This window comes from Helicoverpa armigera, chromosome 16, assembly GCF_030705265.1.
Source record: "Helicoverpa armigera isolate CAAS_96S chromosome 16, ASM3070526v1, whole genome shotgun sequence".
NCBI classification, from domain to species: domain Eukaryota; kingdom Metazoa; phylum Arthropoda; class Insecta; order Lepidoptera; family Noctuidae; genus Helicoverpa; species Helicoverpa armigera.
The window spans coordinates 10,144,111-10,161,242 of record NC_087135.1 but is presented as its reverse complement, the minus strand read 5'-3'; the positions used below and the strand labels follow the sequence as shown (position 1 = coordinate 10,161,242).

General features: G+C 33.6%; 2 protein-coding genes across 3 annotated transcripts in view; one reads left to right on the top strand and one right to left on the bottom strand.

Moving 5' to 3' along the window:
- LOC110372101 (kinesin light chain) overlaps positions 1–9,874 on the bottom strand; it is a 59,104-nt gene extending 49,230 nt beyond the window's left edge. Inside the window, exon 1 of the mRNA XM_064038598.1 lies at positions 9,757–9,874. The gene's annotated coding sequence lies outside the window, so the exon portion shown is untranslated. The remainder of the gene's footprint in view (positions 1–9,756) is intronic.
- A 325-nt stretch (positions 9,875–10,199) lies between these two features.
- Positions 10,200–15,650, top strand: LOC126055458 (thioredoxin, mitochondrial). 2 transcript variants are annotated; one of them, XM_049844706.2, is made up of 4 exons: positions 10,200–10,311; positions 11,953–12,095; positions 13,387–13,551; positions 14,046–15,650. In XM_049844706.2, the coding sequence occupies exons 2-4, from the start codon at positions 11,958–11,960 to the stop codon at positions 14,175–14,177; spliced, it is 435 nt and encodes a 144-aa protein (XP_049700663.1). In that variant the 5' UTR covers positions 10,200–10,311; positions 11,953–11,957; the 3' UTR covers positions 14,178–15,650. The 2 variants fall into 2 exon arrangements, with proteins under 2 accessions (XP_049700663.1, XP_049700664.1); XM_049844707.2 differs by lacking the exon at positions 10,200–10,311 and adding an exon at positions 10,336–10,820.
- The last annotated feature ends 1,482 nt before the right edge of the window (positions 15,651–17,132 follow it).

The window sequence follows — 17,132 nt, the reverse complement described above, 5'->3', positions numbered from 1 at the left end:
TCATTTGTGTTATCAGATATACTTAAACTTATTTTAAGAAGTTTTTTTTAATAAGATTGATCACGCGTTTGAATTTAACTAGAAAATGCGTACACATACCTACAAAGCTTAATCGAATCTTAATGTAAAAGAGGACGTAAAAGTATTACACGACACAAAGGCTCTTTGCGTCAGTATTCAAGAGTCCACACCGCTAACTTATCCAAGAATCTTAATTCAAGTTCTTCATGCATTCACAGCCCACACACACTGCAAGACATCAACACCTAAATTTTAATCTGCCGTTACCGAAACCGTGAAATTTTACACTTGGCAACGTTTGAAGATATCGTGTAAAATCTAGCAACCCTAGGCTATGAGTCATGACGGCGCGGGCTCTGCGTGATCTGAAGCGGTCATGGACATTGTCTGCTGAATACAGTTTGGTATTTATAAACAGCTGGCCGATTGTTCGTTATTGTTTAGAAACCTAAACCAAATACTAACATAACCTTAGATAATCTTTTGTTAGAGCTAAGCTTTGAAGCTTATTTCCAAAAATATCTTCGTGTGTAAAGTAAGTTTCAATTAAAGTAGAACCTAAAGAGAAAAAACAGTAATTCGGCTTAAAGAACGCAAAAGAATGAAATCAAGTGCCAATAATTGACAATACCCGCTTGGCAAATAATACAGGAACCTTTACATCTAATCTAATGTAACATGTATTGGATGTTTCATTTCCCTTAATTCATTTCCCTTGGATATGTTGATATATCAACTAGAATAAAAATTATACGCAGAACTATTTGTATAAATAAATGTTGATATGGATACATACAGAAAGCGGTGTCCTACAATAATAAGAAACCATTTTTCTTCTTCCGAAATGATTCACAGACCAGACATGTACCTCAAGACAAACAAATATATTTTGCTGGCATTGCAACCCGAGCAAGCTCCGGTGAGTCACTAGATAGAACTGTTAAACTTTATTGATATGCGCCAGTCAACACTGAAAGCAATAAAGAAAGTATTACAACTCCGTAATGAAGTAACGAAACTGAGAACAATGAAGAAATTCTGATAGACATCAGATGGGAGAGCTAATGCATCACCATGACTGATTTACGATCAGGGGAAATTGCTAGAGATAGTACAATGAGTAATAATGTAGCTATCGGTGTCAATACCGTCATATCTGAATATCTCAATTAGATGAACAATGCTGCGAGAGCGTACGATAGATTTATTAAACTTAGCAACATAAACGTCAATCTAAATGTTAGGAGTGGTGAAATTTTATAAAGACTACTCAATGCGGAAATGAGAATATTTCATGCTCTTAGTAAATTTTACCATCCACGAAGTATCAACCATATAAAAATTTAAGCAGCAGCTCTATCCTGATCCAGACGTATAAAATAAACATAAACTTACCCTAACTTTGAAAGCGAGAAATTAATATCTCTCACTTATTCATTCACCTGTCTAGACACTAGATGCACTTGCCTCAACCGTAAAACTTTGAGACTACCTTTGAATCACAAAAACGCATAAAAAGATATTTTAAGTGAATCATCACTTACAGTAAGCTTGGTAAACAATAGGCCGTGATTCAGAAAACAGCAGGTGGCCCAAATGAACGAAATAATTGAATTAGAAGCTTACGGAGAAAATTGGGGCACATTTTAAGCCTTTCTATTCCATTTGTACTTATTACTTTCCCTTTCTTAATTCCGCTAATCTAGTATTCTTTGTTTTTTTAATACAAAACGTGAATTTTAAGACTGGATTAGAAAACAGATTTAAAAGTCGTCATACATATCTGTCTAGCTAAGAAATCTTGAGCACGTTAAAGAAGTTCTTACAAACAAAAATAATATAAAACGGTTGAGCGAGGAAGCTTAATTTGCTAGGTCAGCGAATAGTTCTGTGAACATCTTAAAAATAAAGCACTAGAAAGCATTAAGAACAATGCTGCGGAAGAATTCCAGAACAAAAGGTAGCCATGCATAAAAAGGTAAAGTATTTCATCCATTCCTTGATAAATTTCAGAGGCCTTCGGCGGATTCTTTTCAGAAGGTCAAGGTCAAAAAGGGAAACCTGAATATAAAAGAATGGAGCTACATTCCATGCAGACGGGGAGGGAATTATCGCAAATGGCTCGGGAATGTCGCATGCGGCAAAAACATGTCTCGTAAAGTATGCTCGAAAATTAAATTTTCTTGGCCATGTTATTGCTACGGGGAATAAGATGTTCATTGCCACATAATTTAATGTGGCGATGCAATTACTCGTAGATAGTAACGAATAACAGGACTATAAATGCAACTACTTCTCCAATGCAAGATTCTTAGGAACCGATTAAAATGCCTATTACCGATCGGTGACCACTATATCGATTCGTAATTGCAGGAAACGATGATCGAGTTTTGCAAACCGTACGCAGAATTACGGAGTCAATTGCCTCTACGGCTCAGCATACCAGACGTCCTTCTTCGCCGATGCATACAATAGCACCAACGATACAATTGCGAATATAAATCGATCCGATAGACTGAAACCGGACGATCCCTCGTCTTCAGACAGGAAAAATAAAAAAGCTAACTTAAAGATAGCCGTGAGTTGCATCGTTGCAATAAGTTAGCACAAATTACTGACGGCATTCTAATGGACTTTTTATAGCTTTTACTTATAGACGCATTATCGTCACATCTTCGCTATGTAATCAATATTATCAAGACGCGTCGAACAAATTGATTTTCAAGTAAATTGATTATGTAGTTGCAAGTTTTTATGCGTACTTAAATAATTATTTTAATTACATAATCGTTAAAAGTAAAAGTCTCGTGTTAAAATAACATTTCAGAGGGTATAAAAAGAGGTATGTTACTTCCTACGTAACAATTATTACGAAGAAGTCAATTAGGTATAAGACTTTACATAGGCTCTTGTCTTTAAGTACCACCGTCTCAGATCTACACACTCGATAAGACTATCATTATCGAATGTGTGAAAACTTCCCAAGTTTTTACTAGACATTGAATGCTCGCCATTCGCCCACTTGTCGGCCGACAGGTCTGTCATTGTCGGGCATCGCGCGACCGTGAACTCTGCGCGAGGGCACGCCAGCCCTGCGCAGGCGCCGCCTCGTGTGCATTGTTCCGTCCTACGGATCAATGGACATCGGATACGGCTTGTATCGGTCCGAATACAAGTGTCTTTTGATACTAATGAGGTCTGTGGACCTCGTCAAGTATAGCAAATTGGATTGTAAGTTCAAAAATAAATCTGCATGGAGGTTTGTTATATTTTACAAGTCCATTGAAATGTCTTTACGATTTTATGTGTTTCTTCTGATTTGTGCTCAGTGGTTCTTCTTACAACAAAGTTAATTGGCGGGCAATACCCGGTATATTCTTATTCACCTTCAGAGTCCCTCAATTATCCACTTGGAGGAACAATGACTGCTGTCGAGGATACTACTGTTATAGATATAAATTAATAAACGAGATCTACTCAACTCCATTGACACTTGTTAGTGTTTTATTTCTATCCAGTCAAAGCGGAATGATGCGTTAACGCGTATCATGTACACTAATATTACAAAGCGGTAGTTTGTCTGTAGGTAATAGTTATACACATCACTTACATAGAATTAAAACAAATACACGTTGTTTAATTCAGAGACCTGCAACTTCGATGTCTGCAATATTTCGGGGACCAGACTCGGGTACCGTCGCAGACTGGAATTATAACATCACAGCAGACAGAAGTTGATGTACTTAATATCTCAGGAGCAATAAATTGTGTAATAATTTCTCCTGCTGGTGGTGAATCACCGCAGTCTAACCACTGTCTGCAGCAGCGAGACGAATTCATACTTAATAGCTGTACGGGAGTTTTTGTCCCTTTATTCACGGTTCAACTTGTCTGCATATAAACGGCCTAACTTGAATATTTTGCTCGAGATCCGGTTAATTCTTCCTGTGGTATAACTACAGCTGGGGGTGGCCTTTAGTTCCTATCCCATGGTAGAGATGATGATGGTTACGTGAGATTCATTATTGATCTGACATTCTGCAGTGACCTTTATGAAAATGACAATGTCAATCATTCTCGAAATGCTAAACTGCCGTCTAACTAATTATGAGCTCATAATTAGTCTCAGATCGTAATAATCAAGGTATTATTCTAGATTGCAGAGCATTAACCTGTTTTTTGTGTCCCCAATATTAAACAAAGTCAAGGCAATATCAAGCATATTTTAAATTCTATTCAACATTAGAGTTTTAGTATTTGAGTTAGGTAATATGTTGGGGTATGACTCAACGTCTAACTGAGTTACCAAAAACATTGGCAGTGGTCCAAGCAGGTAGGTTTTATTATCGCAAAACTGTTCCCCTGTCAGTTTCTAGTTTATTTCAAAGTTTTATTGTGTACGATTTGCCAATTTTTTTAATAGGTTTATTCACATTGCTGACAAGGTTGTTCGGCCTATACAACAAGGTTTTATAGTAGAAAGCTTTGAGGTCTAGTCAAATTATTATTACATTTTTAAAAGACTTGAATAAAGAAGAGTGCATTAAAGTATTTAAGTATGTGTATAAAAATGTATGTTCTAAGTTATTGATGAGTTGTGTAAACAATTGAGATTAAAGAAAATACGATTCATATTGGACATCTCTGTTACAACCGTGACACGCTTTTTTGGAAGTTGATACTGGTAACCTGGTTGATACTGGTGGTATAAAATCAAGCGGGAAATAACATGTCGGCCCTTAACAACCAGTCGTTTTAATAGTTTTAAAAATAATATTAACGCGAAACTAGACAATGAAATATTAAATAAAAACAATCCCCATTTAATGTACGGAGCACTATTTGATATAATAAAATACGAATTTAATTCTAGTTTTAAAACCAAAACGCTCGTACTAAAAGAAACGGCTAACTTCAATGAGTGGGCTTCCCCCGGCATTTACAAGAGTAGAGCTAAGCTGTATGAGTTGTATGAAATGAAAAATTATAATTTTGATGAAAATTTTATTAGATATGTTAGGAATTATTCTAAATTGTTTAAAAAAGTTCGTCATGCGGCAAAATCAATGTATTTTAGTAATAAAATTAAGAATAGTAAGAGTATAATAAAAGCGACGTGGAATATTATAAATAGCGAGACCGGGAAAATCAAACAGCGTGATAATCAGTATAAAATCATTAATGAGAATCAAGTTTACGAGAAAGATTCTGATGTAGCTCGCGAATTTAACACATTCTTCTCTAATATTCCAATCAAGACCACTAGCGGCTTAGACTCCTCTGCCACCAACGCCGAAAAACTTTTACGTAGTAGTGTTAGTCAATGTGAAGCCACATTTACCTTTAGTTATATTTCACCTTATGACATAGTAAGAACCTTCAAGTCATTAAATTCAAAAAAGACAGGTGATTTATGGGGTATCTCTGTTAAAGTCTTAAACTGTATTATTGACGATATTGCGCCCTATTTAGCTCGTATATTTAATGAGTGCATTGACTCAGGTACCTTTCCTGAACTTATGAAATACAGTAAAGTTATACCTCTCTTTAAATCCGGGAGCAAGAACGATCTAGGCAACTTTAGACCGATTTCAATTCTGCCCGCGTTGAGCAAAATTTTTGAAAAGCTAATTTTAAATCAACTCCTCCGGCATTTTAATTCATACAATATTTTACATGCGGAACAATACGGTTTTACAAAGGGTCGCTCCACAACGGATGCCGGAGTAGCTCTACTGAAACATATATTCAGTGCGTGGGAGAAGTCACAGAATGCTATCGGGGTGTTCTGTGATCTTTCTAAAGCGTTCGACTGCGTCCAACATGAAACGCTTACCCAGAAGCTAAAGTACTATGGTATTAGAGACAGCGCACTTAGTGTTATTAGCTCATATTTAAGCGGTAGAATGCAATGTGTTGACGTTAATGGTGTCAAATCTTCCAATCTACCCGTTCGTTTGGGCGTACCGCAAGGGTCGATTTTAGGTCCATTTTTGTTTCTTGTATACATTAATGACTTGCCATATTATTTAAAATCATTGTGTGATGTAGTATTGTTTGCCGATGACACGTCTCTAATTTTTAAAGTTGATAGGAATAGAGTAGATTTTGATGACGTGAATTCTTGTCTTTCACTAGTAACGCAATGGTTTACAGCCAATAATTTAGTTTTGAATACGAAGAAAACAAAATGTATTAAATTTGCTTTGCCTAATGTAAAAAATCTCGGTCCCGGTGTAATTTTGAACAATGAGGAACTTGAAACGGTACATGCTACGACTTTTCTAGGGATAACAGTAGACTCCAAAATTCAATGGGGTGAGCATATAACTGGCATCACGGGTAAATTAAGCTCTGCTGCGTACGCTGTCAGGAAAGTAAGAGCTCTCACCGATGTAGCCACGGCGCGTCTAGTGTACTTTAGCTATTTTCACTGCATCATGTCCTACGGAATTCTTATGTGGGGCAATGCTGCCGATATCGAGAATGTTTTCATACTACAGAAGCGCGCTGTCCGTGCTATATACAAACTTGGTGCTAGAGTCTCCCTTAGGGAAAGGTTTAAGGACATTGGTATTCTGACTGTGGCGTCTCAATACATTTATGCCAATATAATATACGTAAGGCAAAACCTAGATTCATATAGTAAAAACAGCGACGTACATCATTTTAATACTAGAAATAAACATAAGTTAACCGCACCTAATTATCGTCTACATAAGGTGCACGGTTCATTTGTGGGGCTTTGTGTACGCATTTATAACAGGATTCCGGTTCATCTCTTGGAATTAACGGACAGTTCTTTTAAAAACAAAATCAAAGAAATTCTTGTTAAAAAGGCATATTATAATGTTAATGATTATTTCACAGATAAACGCAGATGGCAGTTCTGAAGTGGAACAAAAGTGCTTTATTTTTTGTATTTTTCGGTGTTTTAAATTAATAATTGATAAAATAGAATTGTATAATTGTAAAATAAATTAATAATAATTAAATTGTAATAGACAGCCGTGTTGCTGGGAAGTTTGTTCTTCACCACTTCTTCTTTCCAGCCATAACACTAGGAAGTGGTGAAAGGGGGGCGTTTTGGGGGTGCTGTCATTGTAAAATTTTGACGTTAAAAAGTGCTAATCGTATTAGCCTATTTTAATAAATGATTTTGACTTTGACTTTGACTTTGAACCTTATCAAACCATTATCTGTAATTTGTCATACCAACTGCATCCAATTGGTGCATATCCTAGTTGAAAAAATATCAAAACTGCTGAAAAGAGATGAACTATCATAAATTCAGACAGTTTATTGTTAGTATATTATGTTGCGGTTACTTCTAAAACTTCATCTGATTTCATAAACAAGAATAAACTAAATAACATCCCACAATAGGTACTATTCTTAATTAAATAAACTGGGTCAGTGCAATATATTTTCATCAAAAACTCATTGTGTTGGACCAAAGTAATATATGAAGGGGCAATAAAGAAATCATTATGTATGTTCACAACTTTTAAATTGACTTAATTTTATTAAAGTAACAGGCTATGACTGTACCATTTCTACAAAACTTTTTGTGTGTAACATATTATATAAATAATGATTTTATTATACTTCAACAGTTGATAAGTGAAAGAACTTCATCAGGTCATAAATTATGATAAGGTTAAATTCTAAGAATGAAAGAATTAATGAGCCATTGTTATAAGATCTTGTTGCACAATGTGCCATTGTAAACAATGTCTATGACACTTGAATATTGAAGCTTATAAGTGTGTTATGAAATCGGAACACCATTTCCTTTGACCCAGGGACCCCTATTGGCATAGCTGACTATCCATCAGTTGCACAAAGCTCCATTAGAATTAAAGTTTCATTAAATCTATAGCTAACACTTTTCATCTTGTTGACAAAGAAAGAGTCAGCAATAGATTTAAAGAAACTTTAATGGAGCTTTGTGCAACTGACGTTGTGGCTATTAAGTTGCAAGTTTAAGGGTTGTTACCAAAACAAACCAAATATCTATTTCATTATAATGAAATGAAATGAAAATATTTATAGGTTTTGGTTATATGGTTTTTGGCATTCTCCTCTCGTCCATGTGTGACATATTTGGGCAAATGGGACTTTGTTTGAGAGTTGTCACTGTGTCAAATATGTTAGTCGCACAGAAAATGTTGTGTTTGTGTGAGAAATGGCACAGGTTTCATTGTAAAATACACTTTCATTAAATAAGAAATTATAATATGTAGGTAATTCAAATCTAGCTAAACATCAATGAAATAAAAGATTACATACAATGCACTTCAGTCATGACTAGAAATAAATGCTAGGTCTAGGTCATGAGTGTGAATAATTTACTAAACTGGTTTGTAGTTGCAATAATTATGTTTGAGAGTAAGTACTTTGTTTTTTCTGACACCTCAGAGTTGTGTTTTGCGATGAAACTATGACTTCATTTCAAATTAGGCATGCTTTATAATATGGTCATTACAACTTGAGTTGTATTGTTGCAGGTAGCAAAACCAGTTCAAAAATAATATCCTGAAAGACTGCATTGATTGTTACCAATAATCATTGTTTGTTTAAAGTAATATTATTGTCATTACAACCCCAAATTAGCTGCTACAATGATAAATCTAAGCTCTACATTCTGCGTAAACTTAATAGGGTTAATAGATAATGTGTACACAGCTTTATAAAGCACTATTGTGACACATGGCACTCCCCATGACATCATATATTTTAATATCATGCTAACATCAGTAGTCTCGCACATACTATGTGGAAATCATAGTTATATGGCTAAATGGCCTTTCCCAATATTCTACTGATCAGTTAATTTGCTTAACAGAGATAGAATTTTGACATTAGCCCCTTACATGTTATGTCAAATGCCTATCCCTGGTAAGCAAAACAACTCGTAGATAGAATATAGGAACGGTAGTTAGAGTATGTGATAACTAGTTATACTGACCAAAACAAATCAGCCTCAGCTACTAGGGCAAGTAACATACTTTTGGCAGTTTATGCAACTATGATACAATTTTTAATAATTTATCTTATGAGTAGTTTGTTAAGTACAGCTGAAAGTTTGAATTTATTTTTCACAACCAACAAAAGGGTAGGACTGATACTTTTTTAGCAAGGAAAACAAACCCACATTTATACTTAATCAATTGTTTATCATTTCTGATTAAAACTACACAATAACCATGAATAATACACCTGGAGATAGTAAACAGCAGGTGTTAAATTTCGTGAGGCCAGGAAAAGGGCGTCCAGGTAGTTGCCCTTTGCGAAAGCCCGAAAGGGCTGCTTAATGAACAATAATCAATAGTAGGTCAGTTACTTCACAATGTAAACGCAGTCTGGCGTTTAGATGCCCTCGCAAAATTGGACCTTGTTAGCATAGATTAGTCATCAGAAATGAATAAGTAATCAAAATATTGCAAACTCCAAAAGCATTCCTCATTCAACAACGCACCGAAGAGAAAACTTTTTGTAACACTGACAGAACTAATAAAATCCAATTCCTTAGTCACGGCACCTTATTATAAAAAAATACATTAGAATAGATCTCCGAAGCGGAAAATGGCGTTACAAATTTACGGTTATATCGTTGTTTTGCCCATTGTTAACCGTGATTATTTACCATTTTCTTGTAGCTGAGGAATAAATCTACAAAGAAATGCATGAACAACATGAAATAACTAAGAAATAATTAGGAAAATCACTCACCTTTCTAATTATTGACAGCAATACACAGCACTAGAAAATTCACTGTTGCCAATGCTACCAACATAAATGTCAAAACGATTTTGAAGCCCATCATGCCATGTTGTAATCTTGAATACGTTTAATTATTTTGTTAAAAATAAAAATATTTAAGATTTGTGTTAAGCATAAAATTGTAGTTTTACTCGGTAAAGATGAGGAATGTATTTTACTCTATATATATTTTTGTAGTAGTAAGAAATCGTTTTAATGCCGCTAACAGAGGATCGTGGAAAGCAGAAGATAATAAGTAGTTTTGTTATACTGCAGCTATCTAAAATCAGGGTCAACTCTTAAAAAACAGTTTGAGTTCGAGTTTACATGAACTTGACGAAAACTCAATAGTTTCGCGCTTGAATTTATTTTTCCATGATTTTTTCAAACGTCATGCTGTCAAAGCGCTGCAGCGCTGTCATTTCATAAATGACAGATCACCGTTGACATGACAACTTTCTTGACATTTGGTCAAACAGTGGCAGCGAGTGGTTGTGGTTTCGTGAAAATTAAAATACATCTCAGGTTTTTATCATTATAATTCACAGAAAACATGATTTAACTGCTTTGTGGGGAGCTGTCATAACTAATCTATATATGTACTGTCTACTGTAACGAGAGTAATTTCACTAACTTTATTGCATGATCATTAAACTATTTTTACTGATTATCGTCTATCCGCTTTGTTTATTGTAACAGAAATGAATAGTTTTGGCGTGGGGTTGTACTTTCTGACGATGCTATGGTGCGTTACTTTGGTTCTCTGCTGGGTTTCGGTGCGTACAGGACACAGCATCGGGAAGATAGCTCTACTCGTATCTTCTTTGGTTACATTGATTTTGGTGTGTTTGCCAAAAGGCGAGTCGCATAGTACGGACAGTGCCAATTTTTACGACAAGTTGTATGTGCCCCGATATGTGATTCTGGTATTTCTGTGCATTAGTGCGGTTTTTGGCGGTCTATTCGCTTTAGTTCATGTTTGTGTAACGCCCATTGAAACGCGTAAAGTAAGGAGTTTCTAATAGTCTGCTTTGGTAAGTTCCGAGTTTGGTTGCAGTTTGTTTTTGTTGTTTTGTTCATTCATAATTTTTATCAATTAATGTTGATACTGTAGGTAACCTGGTAACTGAATAAAGAAATGGGCAATATTAGCTAAAGTTATCCATATTAAACAGCTTATAGAATGATAAATTTTAAACAAATTATTTTTATTTCTGTGCATTTCTTCTAAGCATCATCTATACTCACATCTAACCCTGAGACAGTTTTCTTATCTCAACTCCATCATTATCAAGTGCACATTAAATAATTCATTATGTACATAGCCTAACTTATCATGTTGTACACAAAGCCTGCCTTTACAGCTTCAAGTAGTCATTATCTTAGCCTATTTAAATTAGACCAAGATCATTTGCAAAAAGTATTTATATAAAACATAATCACGCTTTAAAACTGGCACTATATTTAAAAATAAAAAAACTGCATTCTAATTTTGAATCAACTTTCTTTTTTTGTTTTTTTTTAGTAAATACTTTTTGTAAGCTACAAGGAATAGGGCCAAATAAAAGTAAGAATCAAGTTTATGAGTACACTTCTCTAAAAATATACCATTATCAGTAACAATAAGAATAGTAAACAAATTAATCAATCTACTAAGTTTAAAATATCAAACTTGAGTTGAATGAATCATATGATAACATTTGTTTTGACTATGTTCAGTTTCAAACCTCTCACATGTTTGGGTAAAAAAGTTGTTCTAAGAAAGTTCATTATTTACTGCTATTGAACTTTATTACCTTGTCAATAAGGTTGAAAATAGTTGTGATATCTAATAAACATATTTTAAATTATATATTACATAATTATTAGATCCAATAACTATTGAAATGTTCTGTTAATCTAAAAATCACATTAGATCATGGATATACCTAGTGACTAAAAATTATGCTTTTTCCTTCATGTTTTTGGTTTCATAAAATGTTAATTAAAAATTATAATCTTCTAGTAATTTCATTGGCTTAATCTTCATTTTTCATTCATCACATCACGGTGCATGACAAATTAACCCATTAAACTCATAAAACTAACATTCACACAACCTCTGTAAGCTACAATATGTAAAGTTTTTTTTTTAAATCATAATCTATTAAAAACTGTTTGTTACAGTCAAAATGTCCAATGCAATAAGTCAAGGGTTGCGGTCGCCCATCAAATGTCTAGCCAGCCTAAGGAGAGCTGTGCCTATATCTACATCACTTGTACACAATGAGACTATACTAGTTAAGAATAATGACGAGTTTGTTAATAAGGTAAGAAATACATGTACATACTAATTTGTTTGTTGATTAAGTCCTAAGCAAGAAAAAGGAATGATAGGAATTATACTGTGAGCAACCACTACCAGTTAAACATAATAATTAATTTATAAAAAAAGTACAAATGCAGAACTTCCTCCTTTTTGGGAAATAGATTCAGAATTATATAAGGAGCACAATCTGCACAATCTTATCTGTTTTTACTGCTAGGTCGCAGATTAATAAATATTATAATATACATACTATGGCTAGGTTTTTATCAATGATATAAATTACAGATTATTGAAATTATTCATAAGTTCTTTATAGAGTATTCCTATAATTAAAAACTATGACAAAACAAAATCAGTTCACTCTATCGGCCAAACTGGTTTTTTTTGCCAAGGTACAGGAAAATCTTTATGTAAATGATGTCACACATTCATGACCTCATCTCATGACTGACTTGATGATGTCACAATCTTGTGAATCATTCCGAAATTACCTATGTATTTTTTTTATTTGCTGTGCAAAAGTAAATATTTAATGATATTTGATGTCTTAAAAATTGCGGCGTTTTTATCTCTAGTCTATAGTATTTTAAATTGTTTATCTTTGTAGTAAAATTACGTGACTGATAAGAATTACGCTTTATCTTTGATAGTATGTATTCATATTCAAGTTTGGGGGATTTGTTCTATAAACGAAATTAACATAATTGTCTCTTAACTATCATTATGCGGCATTATTTATGCCCTTAACTAAATAGAGTTGGGGAAGTTTTGCTATCCTAGCACATATATAAATGGGTCACAAAAATAACTGAAAAATATTTTTCTGAATTCCCACCCACAATCTGAAGTCCAATCTCAAATTAATTCAATCTTAAGTACAAACGTCTCAATCATTAGGTTTTACGTCTCAAGTCTCAACTTTAGACCAAAACTTCAGATATTTAACCCTAAAGGTTTCCTTTCGAACCACGCGCCTATCGCATCCTTTTCATGCCTGGCTGCCAAACACTGGCTGTACAAGTTTATTTCAAAGCCATTGGCCATCAGTCGCGACAGGTGGCACAGAAATAAAGCATAAGGGAAGGTTCATATCTGACGGAACATGCGTCGCGTAACGCCAAAAAAGACATATACGATAAAACATTCAATTATTCACATATACCTAACCGATGATGCGTTAGTTCGTGGATCACACATTTACGATATGTTCGACGCATTTTCCGTTAGTCATATGAACCTTCCCTAAAAAACCGTATAGGCTACAAAAGTAATTGATATATTGTATTTTTCAGGTAATGAACAGTGATAAGCCAGTTATAGTGAACTTCCACGCGGATTGGTGTGAGCCCTGCAAGATCCTGACACCAAAGCTCAAGGAACTGATTGAGCCATTAAATAACTTGAATCTGGCTGTTGTGGATGTAGAGGATCATGCTGATCTGGTGCATACGTTTGAGGTAAGATGTCAAGTCTTGAAGTTTGGTTGAATTAAAATCTATACATATAATAAATCTATCTGTAGAGATCATTTTTGTATACTGAATCTTTTGAATAAAAAAAAATTGACAATAAGGATAACCAAAAGCACCCATTTCTAGCATTATTGAATTTTTTCATTAATTCTCATAATATATAAAAATATTCAGGCAATATTTTTGTTATATATTTTGATGCGTTTAATGTTAAAGCTGCATGCGAAGTTGGGATTATCGATAGAATTATTATAACAACCATGTGAAGTGGCCTGAAGGTTGTATTTTTTAATCGATAGTTTATACATATACGCTCGCGACTTTTTCTAAAACTCTTCTTTTCATTCGCTCCATCTCTAATAGTTAATATCAATTTATTTTAAAATATTATTGCTGAACGTAAGCAAAGCGAGGGCAGACAGTTACAACAACCTTAACTCCTAAGTACATATCCTTACAATTTATCTCAAAATTTCCAGGTAAAAGCAGTGCCAGCAGTAATAGCAATAAAAAACGGTATAATAGTGGACAAATTCATAGGCTTGGTTGATGCAGACATGATCACAGGGCTCATAGAACGAATGGCCGGCAAGAAACAGGACAGCGCGTAAATGCCACAGACTATATAAATGTTAGAGATGTCAGCCTGTGATTGGTAGGAAGCTCAAAGGTTTGATAAGTTAAGAACTTCTTGGTTGGATATTGTCGCTGGTTTTGAGTCTGGAATAGTCGGGTTTGATTTGGATAATGTTTGATTTTGGAACTCATGATGTGTTTGACTATGATGCAGCTAGAAAGGTAAAGCCGAGGCGCTTATTAACGGCACAGATAGGTAACACTCAAATTTCAACGTTATCGACATATTATTAAGTCATATTTTTACTTGTCGCTTAAAAGTAATGTGCTGAGCCTTCAATGGGCACCGGGTTTAAAACCAAGTTCTTGTCTTGAGCATAGATTAAAAAAAATATATTTGTGTGAAAGCTATTTAGTTAGGTGGTGGACAACAGAATAATCACAACACTAATTTATATTTGTGTGATTTTATAAGACTTATGACTATAAATAGGTTAGTAAGGAAAGGTTACTACCAAAACACGCGCTGACATCTTATATTGTAAATAATAATAAAGAAAATTAGCTAATATCAGTTATTTTTGTAATTATGTTTTGAATGTACAGTCAGCATCAAAATCATTTTAATTTATCAATTATTTTTTTATCAGAGCATCAAAACAAACAAATTATTATTTTCAAATAAGAGTATTACATAGAACAATTATAAATTAATAACTCCTGTGATATCACGATATCTTATTTGCTTGTGATGCTAACTGTACAAGTAATAAAATGGCGTTCGAAGCAATACATTTTATTTTGGTTGTTGTCTATGGTTTTAATCAATCTGTAAGAAGGTGCACCATTATTTCACATTTTGTCTCTTGAATATTTGATTGTGTGACAGGAGAACAAACTCTTATAAGATTTAGTGCATTTTCTTGCAAATTTATAAATGTTTAGTTGTATTAGAAAATAGTATCGAGGACTCGAATGAGATATTAAAAACATCTGCTGCTATCTAGATGAATATTATTTGACTAAACTTCATCGAGTTCTCGAAAAATCTAGCCTTTTTCAAACATGAACTTTCTTAATATTCTTAAGATAATGTTCTCTTGGTATTATTTTAATAATTTGACACCTCTCATTCTGCATCTATTTTTTTATTAATATCCAATTATAAAATTACATGTTTCTAATCTAATATTAAAACAAATCTCAAGCTAAGTAAGAACTTTTTATTTTATTATTGATGCATGACTTCATGAGTGAATTAATTTCTGTAAGTCCGAAAAAGGTTGTCTATTTATACCATAAGTAAGAGAACATCATGCAGTTTTATTTTAAATAGCATAGGCATCTAGAAAATTCTTAAAAAATATATTTGTGGTGCATTTTACACCTTGCCTTAGGTTATAACCAATTATAGATAATATTGATATAGTTTAACTGCAGATTTCAATAATCAATCCATTCGTATTTTGCGATTAGAGATTTAGACATAATTTATATGAAGCTATTGTCGTGGTGGCCTACTGGGCAAAGAACCAACCTCTCGAGTATGAGGGTGTGGGTTCGACTCCAGGTCAGGCAAGTACAAATGCAACTTTTCTAAGTTTGTATGTACTTTCTAAGTATATCTTAGACACCAATGGGCTGATAAAAAGGTGAAGGAAAACATCTTGAGGAAACCTGGACTATAAAGTCTGAAATCACCAACCCGCATTAAGCAAGCGTGGTGATTAATGCTCAATCCTTCTCCGTGTGAGAGGAGGCCTGTGCCCAGCAGTGGGACGATAAAAAGGCACTAACAGTAATGTTATAATCCAATCTCAAATCGCAAAAATATGGTTAGATCGGTTATTGAGATCTGCAGAAAATCTTTCTATCTTTATAAGGTACATGTTATTGTTCCTATGTTAGTTAATGTATTGTTATATTTATTCAATGTTTATTGAGGTTGGTACACATTGTTATATCAATTATCTGTGGACAAAATATTTTTTTATGTAATTCACGGTTGCTAAACACAATATGCGAAGAAATAGTTCCATATTTACCTATGCTAACCTAACAATTTTGGCGCGAAAATATTGTAATAACAATAAAATGTGCATCAACCATTTACAAATACATAAAATAATCTTCAATGTATTGAAATAAGAGTTTTTATGTTTAAACATCATTTGCTTATTTGTTTGTCTAAAATAATAGGCCTAGTCTGTCTGTCTGATTTTTTTGTAAGTTTGAAAATATATTTTTTCTATGAATTTATTTTTTTATTCTGTTCCGCACTATTTTCTACTTTCAGCACTGTCTCTCTCTTCGTTCTTATATTATGGTATGTGTGTTGTAGTGCATAAATGTGTGTATTTTTCTATGTAGATAGCAATCTATGTGAAACATATCTTGGCTTTTTATACTGAGCCTGCCTTACACTATACTCCCTAAAGAACACCAAAATCAATTAAACTTTTTCTAAGCTTACCTACTGACATAGACAAGTGGCCGTACCAGTATGAAAAATAATGACATAAGGCCAACTAGATGTCACTACTATCTATGGTAATAAAACAATTTTTGGGCCACTTTATAGAAAACCATCTTGTAATCTATTTATTATATGCAAAATAATTGCAATTACCTATTGATATATTTTTGTTGTATTTTTTACAAACCAAATATTATATTCCTGCTTAAGATTGACTATATTTTATACAGCAATATTTACCAAAAATCTATTTTTACATTGCACTTTTCTCTTTCTATATTTTATAGAAATTCAAATCACTTCATGGAAGTGCTGGCTTCGTCTAGAATCCAGATAGACTTTTTAAAATAAGTAGACATAGTTCTATTGTGTCATTATCAGAATAAAAAAAAATTCTACTCTTCATTAACACAACTACACTTTTTACCTAATCTCAGTAGAAACATACTTGCCTACCTATTATGTATATGAAAATGCTTTCCGCTTCACATAATGCCTTCGCTAGATAGTATTT